This window comes from Coregonus lavaretus, assembly GCF_964263955.1.
Source record: "Coregonus lavaretus genome assembly, chromosome: 8".
Lineage (NCBI taxonomy): Eukaryota > Metazoa > Chordata > Actinopteri > Salmoniformes > Salmonidae > Coregonus > Coregonus lavaretus.
In genome coordinates, this window is record NC_139995.1 from 31326404 (window position 1) to 31350124 (window position 23721).

Consider the following 23721-nt stretch of genomic DNA (forward strand, 5'->3'; position numbering starts at 1 on the left):
TTTGACGGTGGGGATGGTGTTCAGCTCAGGGATGTAGCTCAGTTGGTAGAGCATGGCGTTTGCAACGCCAGGGTTGTGGGTTCGATTCCCATGGGGGGCCGTATGAAAATATAAAATAAAAAATGTATGTACTCACTAACTGTAAGTCGCTCTGGATAAGAGCGTCTGCTAAATGACTAAAATGTAAATCAAATCAAATCAAATCAAATTTTATTGGTCACATGCGCCGAATACAACAGGTGCAGACATTGCAGTGAAATGCTTACTTACAGCCCTTAACCAACAGTGCATTTATTTTAAACAAAAAAAGTAAGAATAAAACAACAACAAAAAAAAAGTGTTGAGAAAAAAAGAGCAGAAGTAAAATAAAGTGACAGTAAGGAGGCTATATATACAGTAAAATAAAGTGACAGTAGGGAGGCTATATATACAGGGGGGTACCGTTGCAGAGTCAATGTGCGGGGGCACCGGCTAGTTGAGGTAGTTGAGGTAATATGGACATGTGGGTAGAGTTAAAGTGACTATGCATAAATACTTAACAGAGTAGCAGCAGCGTAAAAAGGATGGGGTGGGGGGGCAGTGCAAATAGTCCGGGTAGCCATGATTAGCTGTTCAGGAGTCTTATGGCTTGGGGGTAGAAGCTGTTGAGAAGTCTTTTGGACCTAGACTTGGCACTCCGGTACCGCTTGCCGTGCGGTAGCAGAGAGAACAGTCTATGACTAGGGTGGCTGGAGTCTTTGACAATTTTGAGGGCCTTCCTCTGACACCGCCTGGTATAGAGGTCCTGGATGGCAGGGAGCTTTGCCCCAGTGATGTACTGGGCCGTACGCACTACCCTCTGTAGTGCCTTGCGGTCAGAGGCCAAGCAGTTGCCATACCAGGCGGTGATGCAACCAGTCAGGATGCTCTCGATGGTGCAGCTGTAGAATTTTTTGAGGATCTGAGGACCCATGCCAAATCTTTTTAGTCTCCTGAGGGGGAATAGGCTTTGTCGTGCCCTCTTCACGACTGTCTTGGTGTGTTTGGACCATGATAGTTCGTTGGTGATGTGGACACCAAGGAACTTGAAGCTCTCAACCTGTTCCACTACAGCCCCGTCGATGAGAATGGGGGCGTGCTCAGTCCTCTTTTTTTTCCTGTAGTCCACAATCATCTCCTTTGTCTTGGTCACGTTGAGGGAGAGGTTGTTGTCCTGGCACCACACGGCCAGATCTCTGACCTCCTCCCTATAGGCTGTCTCATCGTTGTCGGTGATCAGGCCTACCACTGTTGTGTCGTCGGCAAACTTAATGATGGTGTTGGAGTCGTGCCTGGCCATGCAGTCATGGGTGAACAGAGAGTACAGGAGGGGACTGAGCACGCACCCCTGAGGGGCCCCCGTGTTGAGGATCAGTGTGGCAGATGTGTTGTTACCTACCCTTACCACCTGGGGGCGGCCCGTCAGGAAGTCCAGGATCCAGTTGCAGAGGGAGGTGTTTAGTCCCAGGATCCTTAGCTTAGTGATGCGCTTAGAGGGCACTATGGTGTTGAATGCTGAGCTGTAGTCAATGAATAGCATTCTCACGTAGGTGTTCCTCTTGTCCAGGTGGGAAAGAGCAGTGTGGAGTGCGATAGAGATTGCATCATCTGTGGATCTGTTGGGGCGGTATGCAAATTGGAGTGGGTCTAGGGTTTCTGGGATTATGCTGTTGATGTGAGCCATGACCAGTCTTTCAAAGCACTTCATGGCTACAGACGTCAGTGCTACGGGTCGGTAGTCATTTAGGCAGGTTATCTTAGAGTTCTTGGGGACGGGGACTATGGTGGTCTGCTTGAAACATGTTGGTATTACAGACTCAGTCAGGGACATGTTGAAAATGTCAGTGAAGACACTTGAAGACAAATGTGTTCTTGGGGTCATAGGCAGCATTCCTCCTCCTCCAAACACGGCGAGTTGAGTTGATGCCAAAGAGCTCCATTTTGGTCTCATCTGACCACAACACTTTCACCCAGTTCTCCTCTGAATCATTCAGATGTTCATTGGCAAACTTCAGACGGGCATGTATATGTGCTTTCTTGAACAGGGGGACCTTGCGGACGCTGCAGGATTTCAGTCCTTCACGTCGTAGTGTGTTACCAATTGTTTTCTTGGTGACTATGGTCCAAGCTGCCTTGAGATCATTGACAAGATCCTCCTGTGTAGTTCTGGGCTGATTCCTCACCGTTCTCATGATCATTGCAACTCCACGAGGTGAGATCTTGCATGGAGCCCCAGGCCGAGGGAAATTGACAGTTATTTTGTGTTTCTTCCATTTGCAAATAATCGCACCAACTGTTGTCACCTTCTCACCAAGCTGCTTGGCGATAGTCTTGTAGCCCATTCCAGCTTTGTGTAGGTCTACAATCTTGTCCCTGACATCCTTGGAGAGCTCTTTGGTCTTGGCCATGGTGGAGAGTTTGGAATCTGATTGATTGATTGCTTCTGTGGACAGGTGTCTTTTATACAGGTAACAAGCTGAGATTAGGAGCATTCACTTTAAGAGTGTGCTCCTAATCTCAGCTCGTTACCTGTATAAAAGACACCTGGGAGCCAGAAATCTTTCTGATTGAGAGGGGGTCAAATACTTATTTCCCTCATTAAAATGCAAATCAATTTAGAACATTTTTGACATGCGTTTTTCTGGATTTTTTTGTTGTTATTCTGTCTCTCACTGTTCAAATAAACCTACCATTAAAATGATAGACTGATCGTTTCTTTGTCAGTGGGCAGACGTACAAAATCAGCAGGTGATCAAATACTTTTTTCCCTCACTGTACATGGCGGAGACTCAATCAAGCTAGTCGTCTTGACTTCTTTCTTATCTCATTCTCGTTGGCACCAAAAGTTTAAAAAGTGTTGATAGGGGACAGAATGCGGTCGGACCATCATATAATTGGCATATACATTACTCTTACTGAATTTCCACGTGGGCGAGGATATTGGAAATTTAATCAAAGCCTATTGGATGATAATTTATATTTAACTAGGACAAAGGAATTTATAACTGATTTTTTCGACATAACATACAGTGGGGAAAAAAAATATTTAGTCAGCCACCAATTGTGCAAGTTCTCCCACTTAAAAAGATGAGAGAGGCCTGTCATTTTCATCATAGGTACACGTCAACTATGACAGACAAAATGAGAAAAAAAAATCCAGAAAATCACATTGTAGGATTTTTAATGAATTTATTTGCAAATTATGGTGGAAAATAAGTATTTGGTCAATAACAAAAGTTTCTCAATACTTTGTTATATACCCTTTGTTGGCAATGACACAGGTCAAACGTTTTCTGTAAGTCTTCACAAGGTTTTCACACACTGTTGCTGGTATTTTGGCCCATTCCTCCATGCAGATCTCCTCTAGAGCAGTGATGTTTTGGGGCTGTCGCTGGGCAACACAGACTTTCAACTCCCTCCAAAGATTTTCTATGGGGTAGAGATCTGGAGACTGGCTAGGCCACTCCAGGACCTTGAAATGCTTCTTACGAAGCCACTCCTTCGTTGCCCGGGCGGTGTGTTTGGGATCATTGTCATGCTGAAAGACCCAGCCATGTTTCATCTTCAATGCCCTTGCTGATGGAAGGAGGTTTTCACTCAAAATCTCATGATACATGGCCCCATTCATTCTTTCCTTTACACGAATCAGTCGTCCTGGTCCCTTTGCAGAAAAACAGCCCCAAAGCATGATGTTTCCACCCCCATGCTTCACAGTAGGTATGGTGTTCTTTGGATGCAACTCAGCATTCTTTGTCCTCCAAACACGACGAGTTGAGTTTTTACCAAAAAGTTCTATTTTGGTTTCATCTGGCCATATGACATTCTCCCAATCCTCTTCTGGATCATCCAAATGCACTCTAGCAAACTTCAGACGGGCCTGGACATGTACTGGCTTAAGCAGGGGGACACGTCTTGCACTGCAGGATTTGAGTCCCTGGCGGCGTAGTGTGTTACTGATGGTAGGCTTTGTTACTTTGGTCCCAGCTCTCTGCAGGTCATTCACTAGGTCCCCCTGTGTGGTTCTGGGATTTTTGCTCACCGTTCTTGTGATCATTTTGACCCCACGGGGTGAGATCTTGCGTGGAGCCCCAGATCGAGGGAGATTATCAGTGGTCTTGTATGTCTTCCATTTCCTAATAATTGCTCCCACAGTTGATTTCTTCAAACCAAGCTGCTTACCTATTGCAGATTCAGTCTTCCCAGCCTGGTGCAGGTCTACAATTTTATTTCTGGTGTCCTTTGACAGCTCTTTGGTCTTGGCCATAGTGGAGTTTGGAGTGTGACTGTTTGAGGTTGTGGACAGGTGTCTTTTATACTGATAACAAGTTCAAACAGGTGCCATTAATACAGGTAACGAGTGGAGGACAGAGGAGCCTCTTAAAGAAGAAGTTACAGGTCTGTGAGAGCCTGAAATCTTGCTTGTTTGTAGGTGACCAAATACTTATTTTCCACCATAATTTGCAAATTAATTAATTAAAAATCCTACAATGTGATTTTCTGGATTTTTTTTTCTCAATTTGTCTGTCATAGTTGACGTGTACCTATGATGAAAATTACAGGCCTCTCTCATCTTTTTAAGTGGGAGAACTTGCACAATTGGTGGCTGACTAAATACTTTTTTCCCCCACTGTAGGTACAGCAAATCCCCTTATTGTATGGGACACCTTTAAATGTGCCTTTAGAGGCCATGCAATTCAGTACTCATCTCGAAAACAAAAAGCAATTTAGGTCAAAAGAGTTTATACTAACAAAGGAAATAGAAAGTCTAACAGAACAGATAGAAGGCAATAAAAACTGTAACATAGAATAAATTACAGGAAAAACAAAAATAAATGGAGAAACGTATTCAAGAAAGATCAAGTGTAATATATTATAAAAAATAAAGCAAACTGGATGGAATATGGGGAAAAATGCACCAAATTATTTTTTTATCTTCAACATAGGAATGCTACCAAAAATAATTTAATGAAACTGGTTACAATTGACAGAGTAACCCATGATTCACCAAATGATATTTTGAAGGAGGAAACAAAGTACTTTAAGCATATGTTTTCGTTTCAGTCGCCTCCATCTCCTCTAACTGAAGCTAATGGTAGATCTTTTTTTTCTATTGATAATGTAAAATTAACAGCCATACAGAAAGACTCATGTGAAGGTGAAATTACAGAGGAGGAACTTCTAGATGCAATTAAAGACTTTAAGTCCGGGAAAACTCCAGGGTTGGATGGCATACCAGTCGAGGTATACCAAACCTTTTTTGATATACTAAGAGGACCGTTATTAGCATGTTTTAACCACTCCTATGTAAATGGTAGATTATCTGACACTCAAGAAGAAGGTCTGATCTCATTATTACTGAAACAGGATACAAGTGGAAAATATAAAAGATCCAGTCCATTAAAAAAATTGGAGGCCCCTTACACTTCAGTGTTGTGATGCAACAATTCTAGCAAAATGTATAGCGCATAGAATTAAAAAGGTATTGTCGGATATTATTCATTCTAATCACAGGTTTTTTACATGGAAGATACATTGGAGATAATATCAGGCAAGTATTGGAAACAATAGAACACTATTGAAAATCTGGGAAACCAGGCCTGCTATTCATAGCAGACTTCGAAAAGGCATTTGATAAAGTACGACTGGGGTGTATATATATATATAAATGCCTGGAGCATTTCAATTTTGGAGAATCTCTTTATAAAATGGGTCAAAATCATGTATAGTAACCCTAGGTGTAAAATAGTAAATAATGGCTATTTCTCCGAAAGTTTTAAACTGTAAAGAGGAGTGAAACAAGGTTGTCCATTATCGGCATATCTATTTATTGTGGCCATCGAGATGTTAGCTATTAAAATCAGATCCAACAATAATATCCGGGGATTAGAAATCCAGGGCTTAAAAACAAAGGTGTCATTGTACGCTGATGATTCATGTTTTCTTTTAAATACACAACTAGAATCCCTCCACAGCCTCATAGAGGATCTAGATACATTTTCTAACCTCTCTGGATTACAACCAAATTATGACAAATGTACTATATTACATATTGGATCACTAAAAAATACAATTTTTACATTACCATGTAGTTTACCAATAAAATGGTCTGATGGTGATGTGGATATACTCGGAATACATATCCCAAACGAAATAAATGATCTCACTTCAATACATTTTAATAGAAAGTTAGCAAAAATAGATAAGATCTTGCTACCATGGAAAGGTAAATACCTTTCATTTTGTGGAAAAATCACCCTGATTAACTCTTTAGTATTATCCCAGTGTACCTATTTGCTTATGGTCTGGCCTACGCCTAGCGAACAGTTTTTTAAAAATTATATGAGAAAGAAATATTCCATTTTATTTGGAACGGCAAGCCAGACAAAATTAAACGGGCCTATTTATATAATGAATATGAATTCGGAGGACAGAAATGATTAAATATTAAAGCATTAGACCTATCACTAAAAGCTTCAGTCATACAATAGTTATACTTAAATCCGAACTGGTTCTCTAGCAAATTAGTAAGATTGTCTCACCCAATGTTCAAGAATGGCCTTTTTCCCTTTATTCAGATTACAACCACTCACTTTCAGTTATTTGAAAAGGAGATCATCTCCCAAATATCACTATTTCTAAAACAAGCCATAGAAAGTTGGTTGCAATTTCAATTTAATCCTCCAGAAAAGACAGAACAAATAATGCAACAAATATTGTGGTTAAACTCAAATACACTAATTGACCAAAAACTTGTTTTTTTGACAAAATGTTTAAAAAAGGTATAATCTTCGTAAATGATATTATCGGTAGGACTGGTGGAGTTATGTCGCACATGCAGCTAACAAAAACATATGCAAATGTCTGCTCTACCCAAAATTACAACCAAATAATTGCAGCCTTACCGCAAAAATGGAAGAGGAAAGTGGAAGGGGGAGAAAGTAAGGAACTTGTCTGTCGGCCTTGCATTAAAGAACATAATTGGTTAAGGAAAACTGTGATAAATAAAAAAAAGTATATCAGTTTCATTTAAGGACCAAAGGATTGACAGCCGTCCCATATAGATTGCAAAATAATTGGGAAGAGATTTTTGACGTGCCGATCCCATGGCATAGTGTTTATAAACTGATACGCAAAACGACACCGCATTCAAAACTTAGAATCTTTCAATTTAAATTATTATATAAAATTCTTGCTACCAATAGAATGTTATTTATATGAGGGATACAATCTTCCCAGCTCTGCAGATTTTGCTGCGAAGAGACAGAATCATTAGATCATTTGTTTTGGTACTGTCCATTTGTAGCTTGTTTTTGGACACAGGTCCAGGAATGGATAAAGGATTGCAATATTTACCTGGAGCTAACCTTGCAGATAGCATTACTGGGTGATCTGAAAAGTCATAGTCAATCGATCAATAACATAATAATACTTTTAGCAAAAATGTTTATTTTCAATGCACAATCTGTAGAAACAATGAGAATTGAAAGGTTCAGAACTTTTGTAAGACATCACAGTACAGTTGAAATATATATGGCAAATAGAAATCCTATATGGATGGTGTTAAAAGATAGATGGGAGGTGTTGAATGGAATTGAAGGATGGGACTAATAACAACTAACAACAAATAATAACAAGATAACTAATAATGTAAGCATACTGTGTCCATAATAAGTATATAGGTTGTGGGTTGGGAGCTTTTGTGAAAGAGCACAGTTAGAAAGATATGGCATATAGAAGCAAACCGGATGGACATCATGAAAATGATCGGAGAGGTTGAGAGTAGAGGAAGTTCAGGAGAAAAATACTAATATATATATATATATATATATATATATATATATATATATATATATATATATATATATATAATTATTATAAAATTGACTGTGTCCATAAAATGTAGATAGTAGGTATAAACTGGAAGTAGAGGCCTAAGCATTGTTGTTCACTAGTTTACTCCAAGTAGGTAAAGGGTGGTGGGGTTGGAAAGTAATAAAGGGGAATATATACAGTGGGGAGAACAAGTATTTGATACACTGCCGATTTTGCAGGTTTTCCTACTTACAAAGCATGTAGAGGTCTGTACTTTTTATCATAGGTACACTTCAACTGTGAGAGACGGAATCTAAAACAAAAATCTAGAAAATCACATTGTATGATTTTTAAGTAATTCATTTGCATTTTATTGCATGACATAAGTATTTGATCACCTACCAACCAGTAAGAATTCCGCGTCTCACAGACCTGTTTAGTTTTTCTTTAAGAAGCCCTCCTGTTCTCCACTCATTACCTGTATTAACTGCACCTGTTTGAACTCGTTACCTGTATAAAAGACACCTGTCCCCCTGCTCAAGCCAGCGCATGTCCAGGCCCGTCTGAAGTTTGCCAATGACCATCTTGATGATCCAGAGGAGGAATGGGAGAAGGTCATGTGGTCTGATGAGACAAAAATAGAGCTTTTTGGTCTAAACTCCACTCCACTAAACAGGTCTGTGAGAGCCGGAATTCTTACATGCAATAAAATGCAAATGAATTACTTAAAAATCATACAATGTGATTTTCTGGGTTTTTGTTTTAGATTCCGTCTCTCACAGTTGAAGTGTACCTATGATAAAAATTACAGACCTCTACATGCTTTGTAAGTAGGAAAACCTGCAAAATCGGCAGTGTATCAAATACTTGTTCTCCCCACTGTATATCTCCATGGTAATAGGCCGGACAAAGGCTGTTGTACTCATTAATCTGACTGTTGGCCTGGCTGTTACATTGTTGTTTCCCATGATAAACACAAGATGGATTTGAATGGGTCTCACTCATCATTGTTTCAGTATAACATTGGGGGGCTTTTCTATTATCCCTTATCTCAGGCAGTGCCTGATAGGATTGGGATGGGTTCTTTCCCATGACACTGCACCAGGTGTGTGTGCCTTTGTGAGAGATCTCACCTAGATTGCTCCATTGAGTGAATGTGCCCTCAAAGTTAGAATGTCTGCCAGTAGTATTGAAGCATAATCACTTATTAAAACTGCAGTTTGGGAACGGCCACCCTAGAAGTGATTGGGAAAGAGTAGAGTTTTATGGTTGGGTCGTTCTCTCGCCTCTGGCGGGAAACATGATCTAGTGCTCAGACTCACTTTGTGTGAGTGTGAGAGAGATTAGGGAACACATGACTGGAATGAATGGAGTTCAAGTCTGATTGGCCCAGTGTATCTTAGTCCATGCCACTGTCATTGCTCGTCCATATGTATATATTCTTAATTCCATTCCTTACTTAGATTTGTGTGTATTGGGTATATTTTGTGAAATTGTTAGATATTACTTGTTAGATAATACTGCACTGTCGGAGCTAGAAGCACAAGCATTTCGCTACACCCGCAATAACATCTGCTAAACACATGTATGTGACAAATAACATTTGATTTGATTTTTTATTTGAATAGCACTGGCTCTACACACAGTGCTAAATCACACACATTATAGCATTTTTCTGACACTCATTGTGCAGAGCTATGGATTTCAACCCCAGCGATCAGTTTGAAACTATTTGAAAAATATAAAATGTCTAGAGAAATCAGGTCAATATGCTTGCAATAACTATTTTTTTCCAGGTGTGTGCAAATTTTTGTGTTTAGGTAGTGCAGGGGTGTCAAATTAATTTTGCCCTGGGGGTCCGTTCGGTCTTCACCATGGTCTGGACCCCAGTAGGGCCACACTGAAAATGTGTTATATTTCCTCGCCATCAAAATGTGCAAATAATGGTCCTCTATCCATCGTTTTTGGAATTTCGGATGATTCCTTACTGTCTAGCTTTCGTTTTGATGATTGTTAGCGAGTTGGACACATTGAAGAGACTGTCAGGGAAGATACATTATAATGTCTACACAGTTTCGATTTGGTTTTAGTCATTTGGAGGAAAGAAATCTACAAAAAATGCATTGTTTTTTTTTACTAAGACATCATGGCGTGCCATATTAAATCGTCTCGTGTGCGTGCGTGCATAGTCCAAATCCTTGGTTGCATCCAAATAATCTCCTTTCTTCCAAAGTATGGATTTGAAAGGAAATTAATGGTAAATGGAAACTCCCTCTTGGCCTACACCAATACAATGCTTTTAAATGTGTAGGGAGTAGAGTGCACACTTCAGGAGGAAGGAGAGATTATTGGGACGCAACCCTGATTTTGTGTGTGTGGTCTCTCCTCAGACACGACAGAATGACATCCAGGAAGAAAGTGCTCCTGAAAGTCATCATCCTTGGGGATTCTGGGTAAGTCACCGAATATTTGTGTTCTCTTCCTGTTTGACCACAGTGTTTCGTCTTCCACTTTGATCAGAGACTGCTGTTTGGGTATTCCAGATTCATTAGAAACTACAGTCTACCACAGTCTTCCTGTACAACCAGACTGCTGTTGGTTGGTTGTCCCACACATTTACAGGTAACTGCTTAAATAAAGGAAACACTCGAGTAAATGAGGGGTACAAAGTATATTGAAAGCAGATGCTTCCACACAGGTGTGGTTCCTGAGTTAATTAAGCAATTAAAACATCCCGTCATGCTTATGTATACTGGTCATGTATACAAATGCCCAGTTGCCCATTATTTTGGCTACCATGGCTAGAAGAAGAGATCTCAGTGACTTTGAAAGCGGGGTCTCAAAGGAGCATAGGGGGTTTAAAGGGTGTGTGTGTGTGTGTCTGTCTCAGTCACCAGATCCCAACCCAATTGAACACTTATGGGACATTCTGGAGCGGCGCCTGAGACCGCATTTTCCACCACCATCAACAAAACACCAAATTATGGAATTTCTTGTGGAAGAATGGTGTCGCATCCCTCCAATTGAGTTCCAGACACTTGTAGAATATATGCCAAGGTGCGTTGAAGCTTTTCTGGTGCCTCATGGTGGCCCAACGCCCTATTAAGACCCTTTATTTTGCTGTTTCCTTTATTTTGGCAGTTACCTGTATGTCTCCATTTGATTTATGACAGTGTACTTTCTATTTCACTTTCCCTCCACCCCCCTCTCACACTGTGTAATCTGATGCTGCTCTATTCTCATTGTGTCACTGCATGCTCAGCACTGCAGAGGAGAACTAGAGAGCGTGAGTGTCCACAGAATTGCATCAGAGCACCTCTGATGGGGTTTTAATGGTATCTGATCTCTCATACATAATCAGAGTTCGCAGCTGAACATTGTATGCTGGAAAACACTCTGTTTGTTATTTTTGATTAAAACAAAAACGCTATTCATAAATACGAATACAGAACTTGTTTTTGCTTGGATTCCACAACGCGGTTAGCTTTTAACATCTAGGACCGCTATTTCTTGTCCCGGAATCCCGCTTAAGAGACAGGTTGAAGCCTGCTTGACAGAGAGGCTAAGCTGCTAGCCATCAAGCTAACAAAGTTGGTACCAGATGAGTTTTGCAATGGAGCCCTCTTTGTCTGGAGAACTAAATGAACGGTTCCAGCGCTGTAGGAGCTGTATCTATTACGCTTCGCTTCGGGACAAACCAGATCACTTGGAGTTCCAATGCGGCAATTGTTTACTTGCCGAGGATTATAGGCTTGAGGTGGCCAGCCTACGTAAGAAACTGGGGAAAACGCAGAGTGGAATGTTTACATTTTCTACGCCGGTGGCTGGACGGCGTTCGCGCTTGTTGGATGCATCTCCGCCTTGTCGTTTGTTATTATCCAACTGGCCGGTGTTGCCCGGAGCGCCCCCATCTGATAGCGCCGTCAAAGGAGCACAGCATGAGGAGAAAGGCAATCAACGATGGTCGCATGTTACGAGCCGTGGAAGGCGAAGACAGCGACCTCCCGCAAAGCAAGCCCAGCTCAGCTAATCCCTACCATTGTGACGCAGAGTTGTCAAAATGCTTCAGAAAATGTACATTACACAAGGGGCGTCGGTAGACACAATATAAGTAACCTAATTTATGTCCCTCTAACTGCCCTGAATGCCTCTGCTGATCCTACAGCTATTGTATGCAGCAATCATGTGCCAAAGAACCAGATTTATATTGTTAGCACTGAGCCTGTGTGCCCTAGGAGGAAGTCCACTGTGTGCAGCTCACCCTGCACTAACATAAAGAACATGAGCACATCTACTGCTGCTAAGCTTCCCAGTAAAGCAATAAAAACAAGTAAGCATCGCAGAAGAAAAGTGCTCAAAATAGCCCACATTAACATATGTAGCTTAAGAAACAAGGTTCATGAAATCAATAATCAATAACAGATTACATTCATATTCTGACTATCTCTGAAACTCACTTAGATAATACATTTGATGATACAGTGGTAGCAATACAAGGTTATAACATTTACAGAAAATATAGAAATGCCAATGGTGGAGGTGTTGCTGTTTATTTTCAGAAACACGTTCCTGTGAAGATTAGAGAGGATCTCATGTTAAATACTGTTTAAGTAATATGGCTACAGGTTCATCTGCCTCACCTAAAGCCCATTCTGGTGGGAAGCTGCTATAGACCACCAAGTGCTAACAGTCAGTATCTGGATAATGTGTGAAATGCTTGATAATGTACAGTTGAAGTCGGAAGCTTACATACACCTTAGCCAAATACATTTAAACTCAGTTTTATCCACAATTCCTGACATTTAATCCTAGTAAAAATTCCCTGTCTGAGGTCAGTTAGGATCACCACTTTATTTTAAGAATGTGAAATGTCAGAATAATAGTAGAGAGAATTATTTATTTCAGCTTTTTATTTATTTAATCACATTCCCAGTGGGTCAGAAGTTTACATACACTCAATTAGTATTTGGTAGCATTGCCTTTAACTTGGGTCAAACATTTCGGGTAGCCTTCCACAAGCTTCACACAATAAGTTGGTTGAATTTTGGCCCATTCCTCCTGACAGAGCTGGTGTAACTGAGTCAGGTTTGTAAGTCTCCTTGCTCGCACACGCTTTTTCAGTTCTGCTCACACATTTTCTATAGGATTGAGGTCAGGGCTTTGTGATGGCCACTCCCAATACCTTGACTTTGTAGTCCTTAAGCCATTTTGCCCCAACTTTGGAAGTATGCTTGGGGTCATTGTCCATTTGGAAGACCCATTTGCGACCAAGCTTTAACTTCCTGACTGATGTCTTGATGTTGCTTCAATATATCCACATCATTTTTCTTCCTCATGATGCCATCTATTTTGCACCAGTCCCTCCTGCAGCAAAGCACCCCCACAGCATGATGCTGCCACCCCCGGGCTTCACGGTTGGGATGGTGTTATTTGGCTTGCAAGCCACCCCCCTTTTCCTCCAAACATAACGATGGTCATTATGGCCAAACAGTTCTATTTTTTTTTCATCAGACCAGAGGACATTTCTCCAAAAAGTACGATCTTTGTCCCCATGTGCAGTTGCAAACCATAGTCTGGCTTTTTTATGGCGGTTTTGGAGCAGTGGCTTCTTCCTTGCTGAGCGGCCTTTCAGGTTATGTCGATATAGGACTCGTTTTACTGTGGATATAGATATTTTTGTACCCGTTTCCTCCAGAATGGATTGATTTGCACTTTTCGCACCAAAGTACGTTCATCTCTAGGAGACAGAACGCGTCTCCTTCCTGAGCGGTATGACGGCTGCATGGTCCCATGGTGTTTATACTTGCATACTATTGTTTGTACAGATTAACGTGGTACCTTCAGGCGTTTGAAAATTGCTCCCAAGGATGAACCAGACTTGTGGCAATAAGTGCATCGATGACGTCGTCCCTACAGTGACCGTACGTACATACCCCAACCAGAAACCATGGATTACAGGCAACATCTGCACTGAGCTAAAGGGTAGAGCTGGCGCTTTCAAGGAGCGGGACTCTAACCCAGACGCTTATAAGAAATCCCGCTATGCCCTCCGACGAACCATCAAGCAGGCAGAGTCAATACAGGACTAAGATTGAATCGTACTACACCGGCTCTGACGCTCGTCGGATGTGGCAGGGCTTGAAAACTATTACAGTCTACAAAGGGAAGCACAGCCGCGAGCTGCCCAGTGACACAAGCCTACCAGACGAGCTAAACCACTTCTATGCTCGCTTTGAGGCAAGCAACACTGAAGCATGCATGAGAGCACCAGCTGTTCCGGATGACTATGTGATCACGCTCTCCGTAGCCGATGTGAGTAAGACTTTTAAGCAGGTCAACATTCACAAGGCCGCAGGGCCAGACGGATTACCAGGATGTGTACTCCGAGCATGTGCTGACCAACTGGCAAGTGTCTTCACTGACATTTTCAACATGTCCCTGACTGAGTCTGTAATACCAACATGTTTCAAGAAGACCACCATAGTCTCCGTGCCCAAGGACACTAAGATAACCTGCCTAAATGACTACCGACCCGTAGCACTGACATCTGTAGCCATGAAGTGCTTTGAAAGGCTGGTCATGGCTCATATCAACACCATTATCCCAGAAACCCTAGACCCACTCCAAATTGCATACCGCCCCAACAGATCCACAGATGATGCAATCTCTATTGCACTCCACACTGCCCTTTCCAACCTGGACAAGAGGAACACCTACATGAGAATGCTATTCATTGACTACAGCTAAGCGTTCAACACCATAGTGCCCTCAAAACTCATCACTAAGCTAAGGATCCTGGGACTAAACACCTCCCTCTTTGCAACTGGATCCTGGACTTCCTGACGGGCCACACCCAGGTGGTAAGGGTAGGTAACAACACATCTGCCCCGCTGATCCTCAACACGGGAGACTCAGGGGTGCGTGCTCAGTCCCCTCCTGTACTCCCTGTTCACCCATGACTGCATGGCCAGGCATGACTCCAACACCATCATTAAGTTTGCTGACGACACAACAGTGGTAGGCCTGATAACTGACAACGATGAGACAGCCTATAGGGAGGAGGTCAGAGACCTGGCCGTGTGGTGCCAGGATAACAACCTCTCCCTCAACGTGACCAAGACAAATGAGATGATTGTGGACTACAGGAACAAAAAGAGGACTGAGCACGCCCCTGTTCTCATTGACGGGGCTGTAGTGGAACAGGTTGAGAGCTTCAGGTTCCTTGGTGTCCACATCACCAACAAACTATCATGGTCCAAACACACCAAGACAGTCGTGAAGAGGGCACGACAAAGCCTATTCCCCCTCAGGAGACTGAAAAGATTTGGCATGAGTCCTCAGATCCTCAAAAAGTTATACAGCTGCACCATCGAGAGCATCCTGACTGGTTGCATCACCGCCTGGTATGGCAACTGCTCGGCCTCCGACCGCAAGGCACTACAGAGGGTAGTGCGTACGGCCCAGTACATCACTGGGGCCAGGACCTCTATACCAGGCTGTGTCAGAGGAAGGCCCTCAAAATTGTCAAACTCCAGCCACCATAGACTGTTCTCTCTGCTACCGCACGGCAAGCGGTACCGGAGCGCCAAGTTTAGGTCCAAAAGGCTTCTCAACAGCTTCTACCCCCAAGCTATAAGACTCCTGAACAGCTAATCATGGCTACCCAGACTATTTGCACTGCCCCCCCACCCCCACCCCATCTTTTTACGCTGCTGCTACTCTGTTAATTATTTATGCATAGTCACTTTAACTCTACCCACATGTACATATTACCTCAACTACCTCAACTAGCCGGTGCCCCCGCAAATTGACTCTGCACCGGTACTGTTATTTTATTTTACTTCTGTTCTTTGTTTCTCAACACGTTTTTGTTGTTGTTTTTTTATTTTACTTTTTTATTAAAAAATAAATGCATTGTTGGTTAAGGGCTGTAAGTAAGCAGTTCACGGTAATGTCTACACTTGTTGTATTCGGCGCATGTGGCAAATAAAAATTGATTTGATTTACAAAAAAGAATTGGATTTCTTTTGATTTTCCCATGATGTCAAGCAAAGAGGCAGTGAGTTTGAAGGTAGGCCTTGAAATACATCCACAGGTACACCTCCAATTGACTCAAATGATGTCAATTAGCCTATCAGAAGCTTCTAAAGCCATGACATAATTTTCTGGAATTTTCCAAGTCAACTTGGTGTATGTAAACTTCTGACCCACTGGAATTGTGATACAGTGAATTATAAGTGAAATAATCTGTCTGTAAACAATTGTTGGAAAAATTACTTGTGTCATGCACAAAGTAGATGTCCTAACCGACTTGCCAAAACTATAGTTTGTTAACAAGAAATGTGTGGAGTGGTTGAAAAACTAGTTTTAATGACCTAAGTGTATGTAAATCTCCGACTTCAACTGTATGTGATATCAATAGAGAGGTATACTTTCTGGGTGATTTTAAATATTGACTGGCTTTCATCAGGCTGCCCACTCAAGAGAAAGCTTCAAACTGTAACCAGTGCCTGCAACCTGGTTCAGGTTATCAGTCAACCTACCAGGGTAGTTACAAACAGTACAGGAATTAAATAATCAACATGTATTGATCATATCTTTACTAATTCTGCAGAGATTTGTTTGAAAGCAGCATCCAAATCCATTGGATGTAGTGATCACAATATAGTAGCCATATCTAGGAAAACCAAAGTTCCAAAGGCTGGGCCTAATATTGTGTATAAGTCATACAATTAGTTTTGTAGTGATTCCTATATTGTTGATGTAAAGAATATATGTTGGTCCGTGGTGTGTAATGAGAAGCAAACAGACACTGCACTTGACACATTTATGAAATTGTTTATTCCAGTTACTAATAAGCATGCACCCATTAAGAAAATGACTGTAAAAACTGTTAAATCCCAGTGGATTGATGAGGAATTGAAAAATTGTATGGTTGAGAGGGATGAGGCAAAGGGAATGGCAAATAAGTCTGGCTGCACAACAGATTGGCAAACATATTGCAAATTGAGAAATCATGTGACTAAACTGAATAAAAAGAAGAAGAAACTACACTATGAAACAAAGATAAATGACATAAAGAATGATAGTAAAAAGCATTTGAGCACCATAAATGACATTTTGGGGAAAAAAGGCAAACTCAGCTCCATCATTCATTGAATCAGATGGCTCATTCATCACAAAACCAACTGATATTGCCAACTACTTTAATTATGTTTTCATTGGCAAGATTAGCAAACTTAGGCATGACATGCCAGCAACAATTGCTTACACTACACATCGAAGTATATCTGACCAAATTATGAAAGACAAGCATTGTAATTTTGAATTCCGTAAAGTGAGTGTGGAAGAGGTGAAAAAATGTATTGTTGTCTATCAACAATGACAACCCACCGGGGTCTGACAACTTGGATGGAAAATTACTGATGATAATAGCGGACGATATTGCCACTACTATTTGCCATATTTTCAATTTAAGCCTAATAGAATGTGTGTGCCCCCAGGCTTGGAGGGAAGCAAAAGTCTTTCCGCTACCTAAGAATAGTAAAGCCCCCTTTACTGGCTCAATTAGCTGACCAATTAGCCTGTTACCAACCCTTAGTAAACTATTGGAAAAAATTGTGTTTGACCAGATACAATGCTATTTTACAGTAAACAAATTTACAACAAACTTTCAGCATGCTTATAGAGAAGGACATTCAACAAGCACAGCACTAACACAAATGACTGATGATTGACTGAGAGAAATTGATAATAAAAAGATTGTGGGGGCTGTTTTGTTAGACTTCAGTGTGGCTTTTGACATTATCGATCATAGTCTGCTGCTGGAAAAACGTATGTGTTATGGCTTTACTCCACCTGCTATATTGTGGATACAGAGTTACCTGTCTAACAGAACACAGAGGGTGTTCTTTAATGGAAGCCTCTCCAACATCATCCAGGTAGAATCAGGAATTCCCCAGGGCAGCTGTCTAGGCCCATTACTTTTTTCAATCTTTACTAATGACATGCCACTGGCTTTGAGTAAAGCCAGAGTGTCTATGTATGCGGATGAGTCAACACTATACATGTCAGCAACTACAGCAACTGAAATGACTGCAACACTTAACAAAGAGTTGCAGTTAGTTTCAGAGTGGGTGGCAAGGAATAAGTTAGTCCTAAATATTTCTAAAACTATAAAAGCATTGTATTTGGGACAAATCATTAACTAAACCCTAAACCTCAACTAAATCTTGTAATAAATAATGTGGAAATTGAGCAAGTTGAGGTGACTAAACTGCTTGGAGTAACCTTGGATTGTAAACTGTCATGGTCAAATCATATTGATACAACAGTAGCTAAGATGGGGTGAAGTATGTCCATAATAAAGCACTGCTCTACCTTCTTAACAGCACTATCAACAAGGCAGCTCCTACAGGCCCTAGTTTTGTCAAACCTGGACTACTGTTCAGTCGTGTGGCCAGGTGCCACAGAAAAGGACTTAGGAAAATTGCAATTGGCTCAAAACAGGGCAGCACGGCTGGCCCTTGGATGTACACAGAGAGCTAATATTAATAATATTCATGTTAATCTCTCCTGGCTCAAAGTGGAGGAGAGATTGACTTCATCACTACTTGTATTTATGAGAGGTATTGACATGTTGAATGAACCAAGCTGTCTGTTTGAACTACTGGCGCACAGCTCGGTCACCCATGCATGCCCCACAAGACATACCACCAGAGGTCTCTTCACAGTCCCCAAGTCCAGAACAGACTATGGGAGGCGCACAGTACTACATAGAGCCATGACTACATGGAACTCTATTCCACATCAGGTAACTGATGCAAGTAGTAAAATTAGATTTAAAAAAAAAAAAACAGATTAAAAAACACCTTATGGAACAGCGGGACTGTGAAGCAACACAAACATAGGTGCAGACACATGCATACACACGATAACATACGCACTATACACACACGTACACATGGATTTTTGTACTGTAGATATGTGGTAGTGGTGTAGTAGGGGCCTGAGGGCACACAGTGTGTTGTGAAATCTGTGAATGTATTGTCATGTTTTTAAAAGGCAGCAGCTAATGTGGATCCGTAATAAATACAAATACATTGAGTTTGGCTCATGAGCCATCGGCCATGGTTCCTCTTTCACCATTAGGACTGAATGGAATAATGCAGTCATGTCGAATACCAGCTATTAATCTATCTTTAACACCTTTCTCTCCCCTGTTTGTTGTCCACCTCTTTCTCTCCCTTCATATCTCTCTCCTTCTCAGTGTTGGGAAGACCTCCCTGATGAACCAGTATGTGAATAGGAAGTTCAGTAACCAGTACAAAGCCACAATAGGAGCTGATTTCCTGACCAAGGAGGTGATGGTGGACGATCGGCTCGTCACAATGCAGGTACAGCAACATGGCCACAGCAACACCATCACAGCAACAATATCCAATAATAAAGATGGTGCCGATAGACATGGCCACCTTGTTTCAGGCTGCTAAGCAACTTTGCAGTACTTTAAAAAAAAATTATGTTCTTTCTCACGTTATTAGCCCAAAACGTTCTTTGCATTATTACATACAGCTGGAAATAACTTTTGGATATCAGAGAGGCAGTAACTCACCAGCATTTCGACTTTCCTGAATTGGATCCTTTGTTCGTACCTTCCAAGGGGATGTTGTACCCATTGTGACGATTAAAACCTATCCAAACCAAAAACCGTGGATAGATGGCAGCATTCTCGATAACTGAAAGCGCAAACGCATTTAACTACGGCAAGGTGACTGGGAATATGATCGAATACAAACAGTCCAGTTATGCCCTCTGTAAGGCAATCAAACAGGCAAAACGTCAGTACAGAAAGAAAGTGGAGTATAAGTTCAACAGCTCAGACACGAGACATACAGTGCCTTGCAAAAGTATTCATCCCCCTTGGCGTTTTTCCTATTTTCTTGCATTACAACCTGTAATTTAAATTGATTTTTATTTGGATTTCATGTAATGGACATACACAAAATAGTCCAAATTGGTGAAGTGAAATTTAAAAAATAACTTGTTTCAAAAAATTCTAACCAATAAATAACGGAAAAGTGGTGCGTGCATATGTATTCACCCCCTTTGCTATGAAGCCCCTAAATAAGATCTGGTGCAACCAATTACCTTCAGAAGTCACATAATTAGTTAAATAAAGTCCACCTGTGTGCAATCTAAGTGTCACATGATCTCAGTATATATACACCTGTTCTGAAAGGCCCCAGAGTCTGCAACACCACTAAGCAAGGGGCACCACCAAGCAAGCGGCACCATGAAGACTAAGGAGCTCTCCAAACAGGTCAGGGACAAAGTTGTGGAGAAGTACAGATCAGGGTTGGGTTATAAAAAAATATCTGAAACTTTGAACATCTCACGGAGCACCATTAAATTATTATTAAAAAATTGAAATAATACGGCACCACAACAAACCTGCCAAGAGAGGGCCACCCACCAAAACTCACGGACCAGGCAAGGAGGGTATTAATCAGAGAGGCAACAAAGAGACCAAAGATAACCGTGAAGGAGCTGCAAAGCTCCACAGCGGAGATTGGAGTGTCTGTCCATAGGACCACTTTAAGCTGTACACTCCACAGAGCTGGGCTTTACGGAAGAGTGGCCAGAAAAAAGCCTTTGCTTTAAGAAAAAAATAAGCGAACACTTTTGGTGTTCACCAAAAGGCATATGGGAGACTCCCCAAACATATGAAAGAAGGTACTCTGGTCAGATGAGACTAAAATTGAGGAATCAAGGAAAACGCTATGTCTGGCGTAAACCCAAAACCTCTCATCACACCGAGAACACCATCCCCACAGTGAAGCATGGTGGTGGCAGCATCATGCTGTGGGGATGTTTTTCATTGGCAGGGACTGGGAAACTGGTCAGAATTGAAGGAATGATTGATGGCGCTAAATACAGGGAAATGCTAAATACAGAGGTTCACCTTCCAGCAGGACAATGACCCTAAGCATAATGCTAAAGCAACACTTGAGTGGTTTAAGGGGAAACATTTAAATGTCTTGGGTGGCCTAGTCAAAGCCCAGACCTCAATCCAATTGAGAATCTGTGGTATGACTTAAAGATTGCTGTACACCAGCGGAACCCATCCAACTTGAAGGAGCTGGAGCAGTTTTGCCTTGATGAATGGGCAAAAATCCCAGTGGCTAGATATGCCAAGCTTATAGAGACATACCCCAAGAGACTTGCAGCTGTAATTGCTGCAAAAGGTGGCTCTACAAAGTATTGACTTTTGGGGGCGTGAATAGTTGTGCACGCTCAAGTTCTGTTTTTTTGTCTTATTTCTTGTTTGTTTCACAATAAAAAATATTTTGCATCTTCAAAGTGGTAGGCATGTTGTGTAAATCAAACCATAATACATACAAACCAAAAATCAATTTTAATTCCAGGTTGTAAGGCAACAAAATAGGAAAAATGCCAAGGGGGGTGAATACTTTCGCAAGCCACTGTATGTGGCAGAGACCCCAGACAATCACAGATTATAAAGGGAAAACCAGCCACGTCGCGGACACCGACATAATGCTCCCGGACAAGCTAGCCTTCTTCGCCCGCTTTGAGGATAACACAGTGCCGCCGACATGGGCCGCTACCAAGGACTGTGAGCTCTCGTTCTCCGTGGCCGACGTGAGTAAGACATTTAAGCGTGTTCACCCTTGCAAGGCTGCCGGCCCAGGCGTCCTCAGAGCATGCACAGACCAGCTGGCTGGAGTGTTTACGGACATATTCAATCTCTCCCTATCTCAGTCCCCACTTGCTTCAAGATGTCCACCATTGTTCCTGTACCCAATAAAGTGAAGGTAACTGAATTAAATGACTATCGCCCGCTAGCACTCACTTCAAAGCACTGTCATCATGAAGTGCTTTGAGAGGCTAGTTAAGGAGCATATCACCTCCACCTTACCCGATACCCTAGACCCACTGCAATTTGCATACCGCCCCAATATATCCACGGATGATGCAATCGCCGTCGTACTGCACACTGGCCTATCCCATCTGGACAAGAGGAATACATATGTAAGAATGCTGTTCATTAACTACAGCTCAGCCTTCAACACCGTAGTACCCTCCAAGCTCATCATTAAGTTGAGGGCCCTGGGTCTGAACCCAGTCCTGTGTAACTGGGTCCTGGACTTCCTGACTGGCCGCCCCCAGGTGGTGAAGGTAGGCAACAACACCTCCACTACGCTGAACACTGGGACCCCATAAGGGTGCGTGCTCAGCCCCCTCCTGTACTCCTGGTTTACCCATGACTGCATGGCCACGCACGCCTCCAACTCAATCATCAAGTTTGCAGACGATACCACAGTGGTAGGCCTGATTTACCAACAATGACGAGACAGCCTACAGGGAGGAGGTCAGGGCCCTGGCGGAGTGGTGCCAGGAAAACAACCTCTCTCTCAACATCAACAAAACGAAGGAGCTGATACCGGACTTCAGGAGACAGCAGAGGGAGCACACCCCCATCCACATCGACATGGCCGCAGTGGAGAAGGTGAAAAGCTTAAAGTTCCTCAGGCTCCTCTTCAACCTCAGGAGGCTGAATAAATGTGGCTTGGTCCCTAACACCCTCACCAACTTTTACATATGCACCATTAAGAGCATCCTGTAAGGCTGTATCACCGCCTGGTACGGCAACTTCACCGTCCGCAACCGCAGGGCTCTACAGAGGGTGGTACGGTCAGCCCAACGCATCACTGAGAGCACACTGCCTGCCCTTCAGGACAACTAAATCACCCGGTGTCACAGGAAGGCCAAGAAGATCATCAAGGACCTCAGCCACCCGAGCCACGGCCTATTCGCCCCGCTATCATCCAGAATGCGAGGTCAGTACAGGTGCATCAAAGCTGGGACCGAGGGACTGAAAAACAGCTTCTATCTCAAGGCCATCAGACTGTTAAATAGCCATCACTAGCGGGCCTCCACCCAGTACCCTGGCCTGAACTTAGTCGCTGTCACTAGCCGGCTACCACCCGGTTACTCATCCCTGCACCATAGAGGCTGCTGCCCTATGTACATAGACATGGAACACTGGTCACTTTAATAATGTTTACAAAGTGTTTTACCCATTTCATATGTATATACTGTATTCTAGTCAAGGCCATCCTATTCAACTATTGCTGTACATACATTGCATTCGGAAAGTATTCAGACCCCTTGACTTTTTACATATTGTGATACGTTAAGTCTTATTCTAAAATTGATTAATTGTTTCTTTCCCCCTCATCAATCTACACACTACCACATAATGATAAAGCAAAAACAGGTTGTTAGAAATGTTTACACGTATAAAAAAAAAAATAATATATGATCACATTTACATAAGTATTCAGACCCTTTACTCAGTACTTTGTTGAAGCACCTTTGGCAGCGATTATAGTCTCAAGTCTTCTTGGGTATGATGCTACAAGCTTGGCCACCTGTATTTGGGGAGTTTCTCCCATTCTTCTCTGCAGATCCTCTCAAGCTCTGTCAGGTTGGATGGGGATCGTCGCTGCACAGTTATTTTCAGGTCTCTTCAGAGATGTTCGTTCAGGTTCAAGTCCGGGCTCTGGCTGGGCCACTCAAAGACATTCAGAGACTTGTAATGAAGCCACTCCTGCGTTGTCTTGGCTGTGTGCTTAGGGTTGTTGTCCTGTTGGAAGGTGAACATTTGCCCCAGTCTGAGGTCCTGAGTGCTCTGGAGCAGGTTTTCATTAAGGTTCTCTCTGTACTTTGCTCCGTTCATCTTTCTCTCGATCCTGACTAGTCTCCCAGTCCCTGCCACTGAAAAACATGATGCTGCCACCACCATGCTTCACCGTAGGGATGGTGCCAGGTTTCCTCCAGATATGACGCTTGTCATTCAGACCAAAG

General features: G+C 42.3%; 1 protein-coding gene across 2 annotated transcripts in view; it reads left to right on the plus strand.

Annotated features, from left to right (window-relative positions):
• The window catches only part of LOC311133459 (ras-related protein rab7-like), a 43407-nt gene that overhangs the window by 14956 nt on the left and 4730 nt on the right, over positions 1 to 23721 (plus strand). For both annotated transcript variants that reach the window (XM_084166941.1, XM_084166940.1), the window contains 2 exons: positions 10221 to 10283; positions 19100 to 19226. In XM_084166941.1, coding sequence (XP_084023067.1) covers positions 10231 to 10283; positions 19100 to 19226 — 180 coding nt within the window. In that variant the 5' untranslated portion in view covers positions 10221 to 10230. The remainder of the gene's footprint in view (positions 1 to 10220; positions 10284 to 19099; positions 19227 to 23721) is intronic.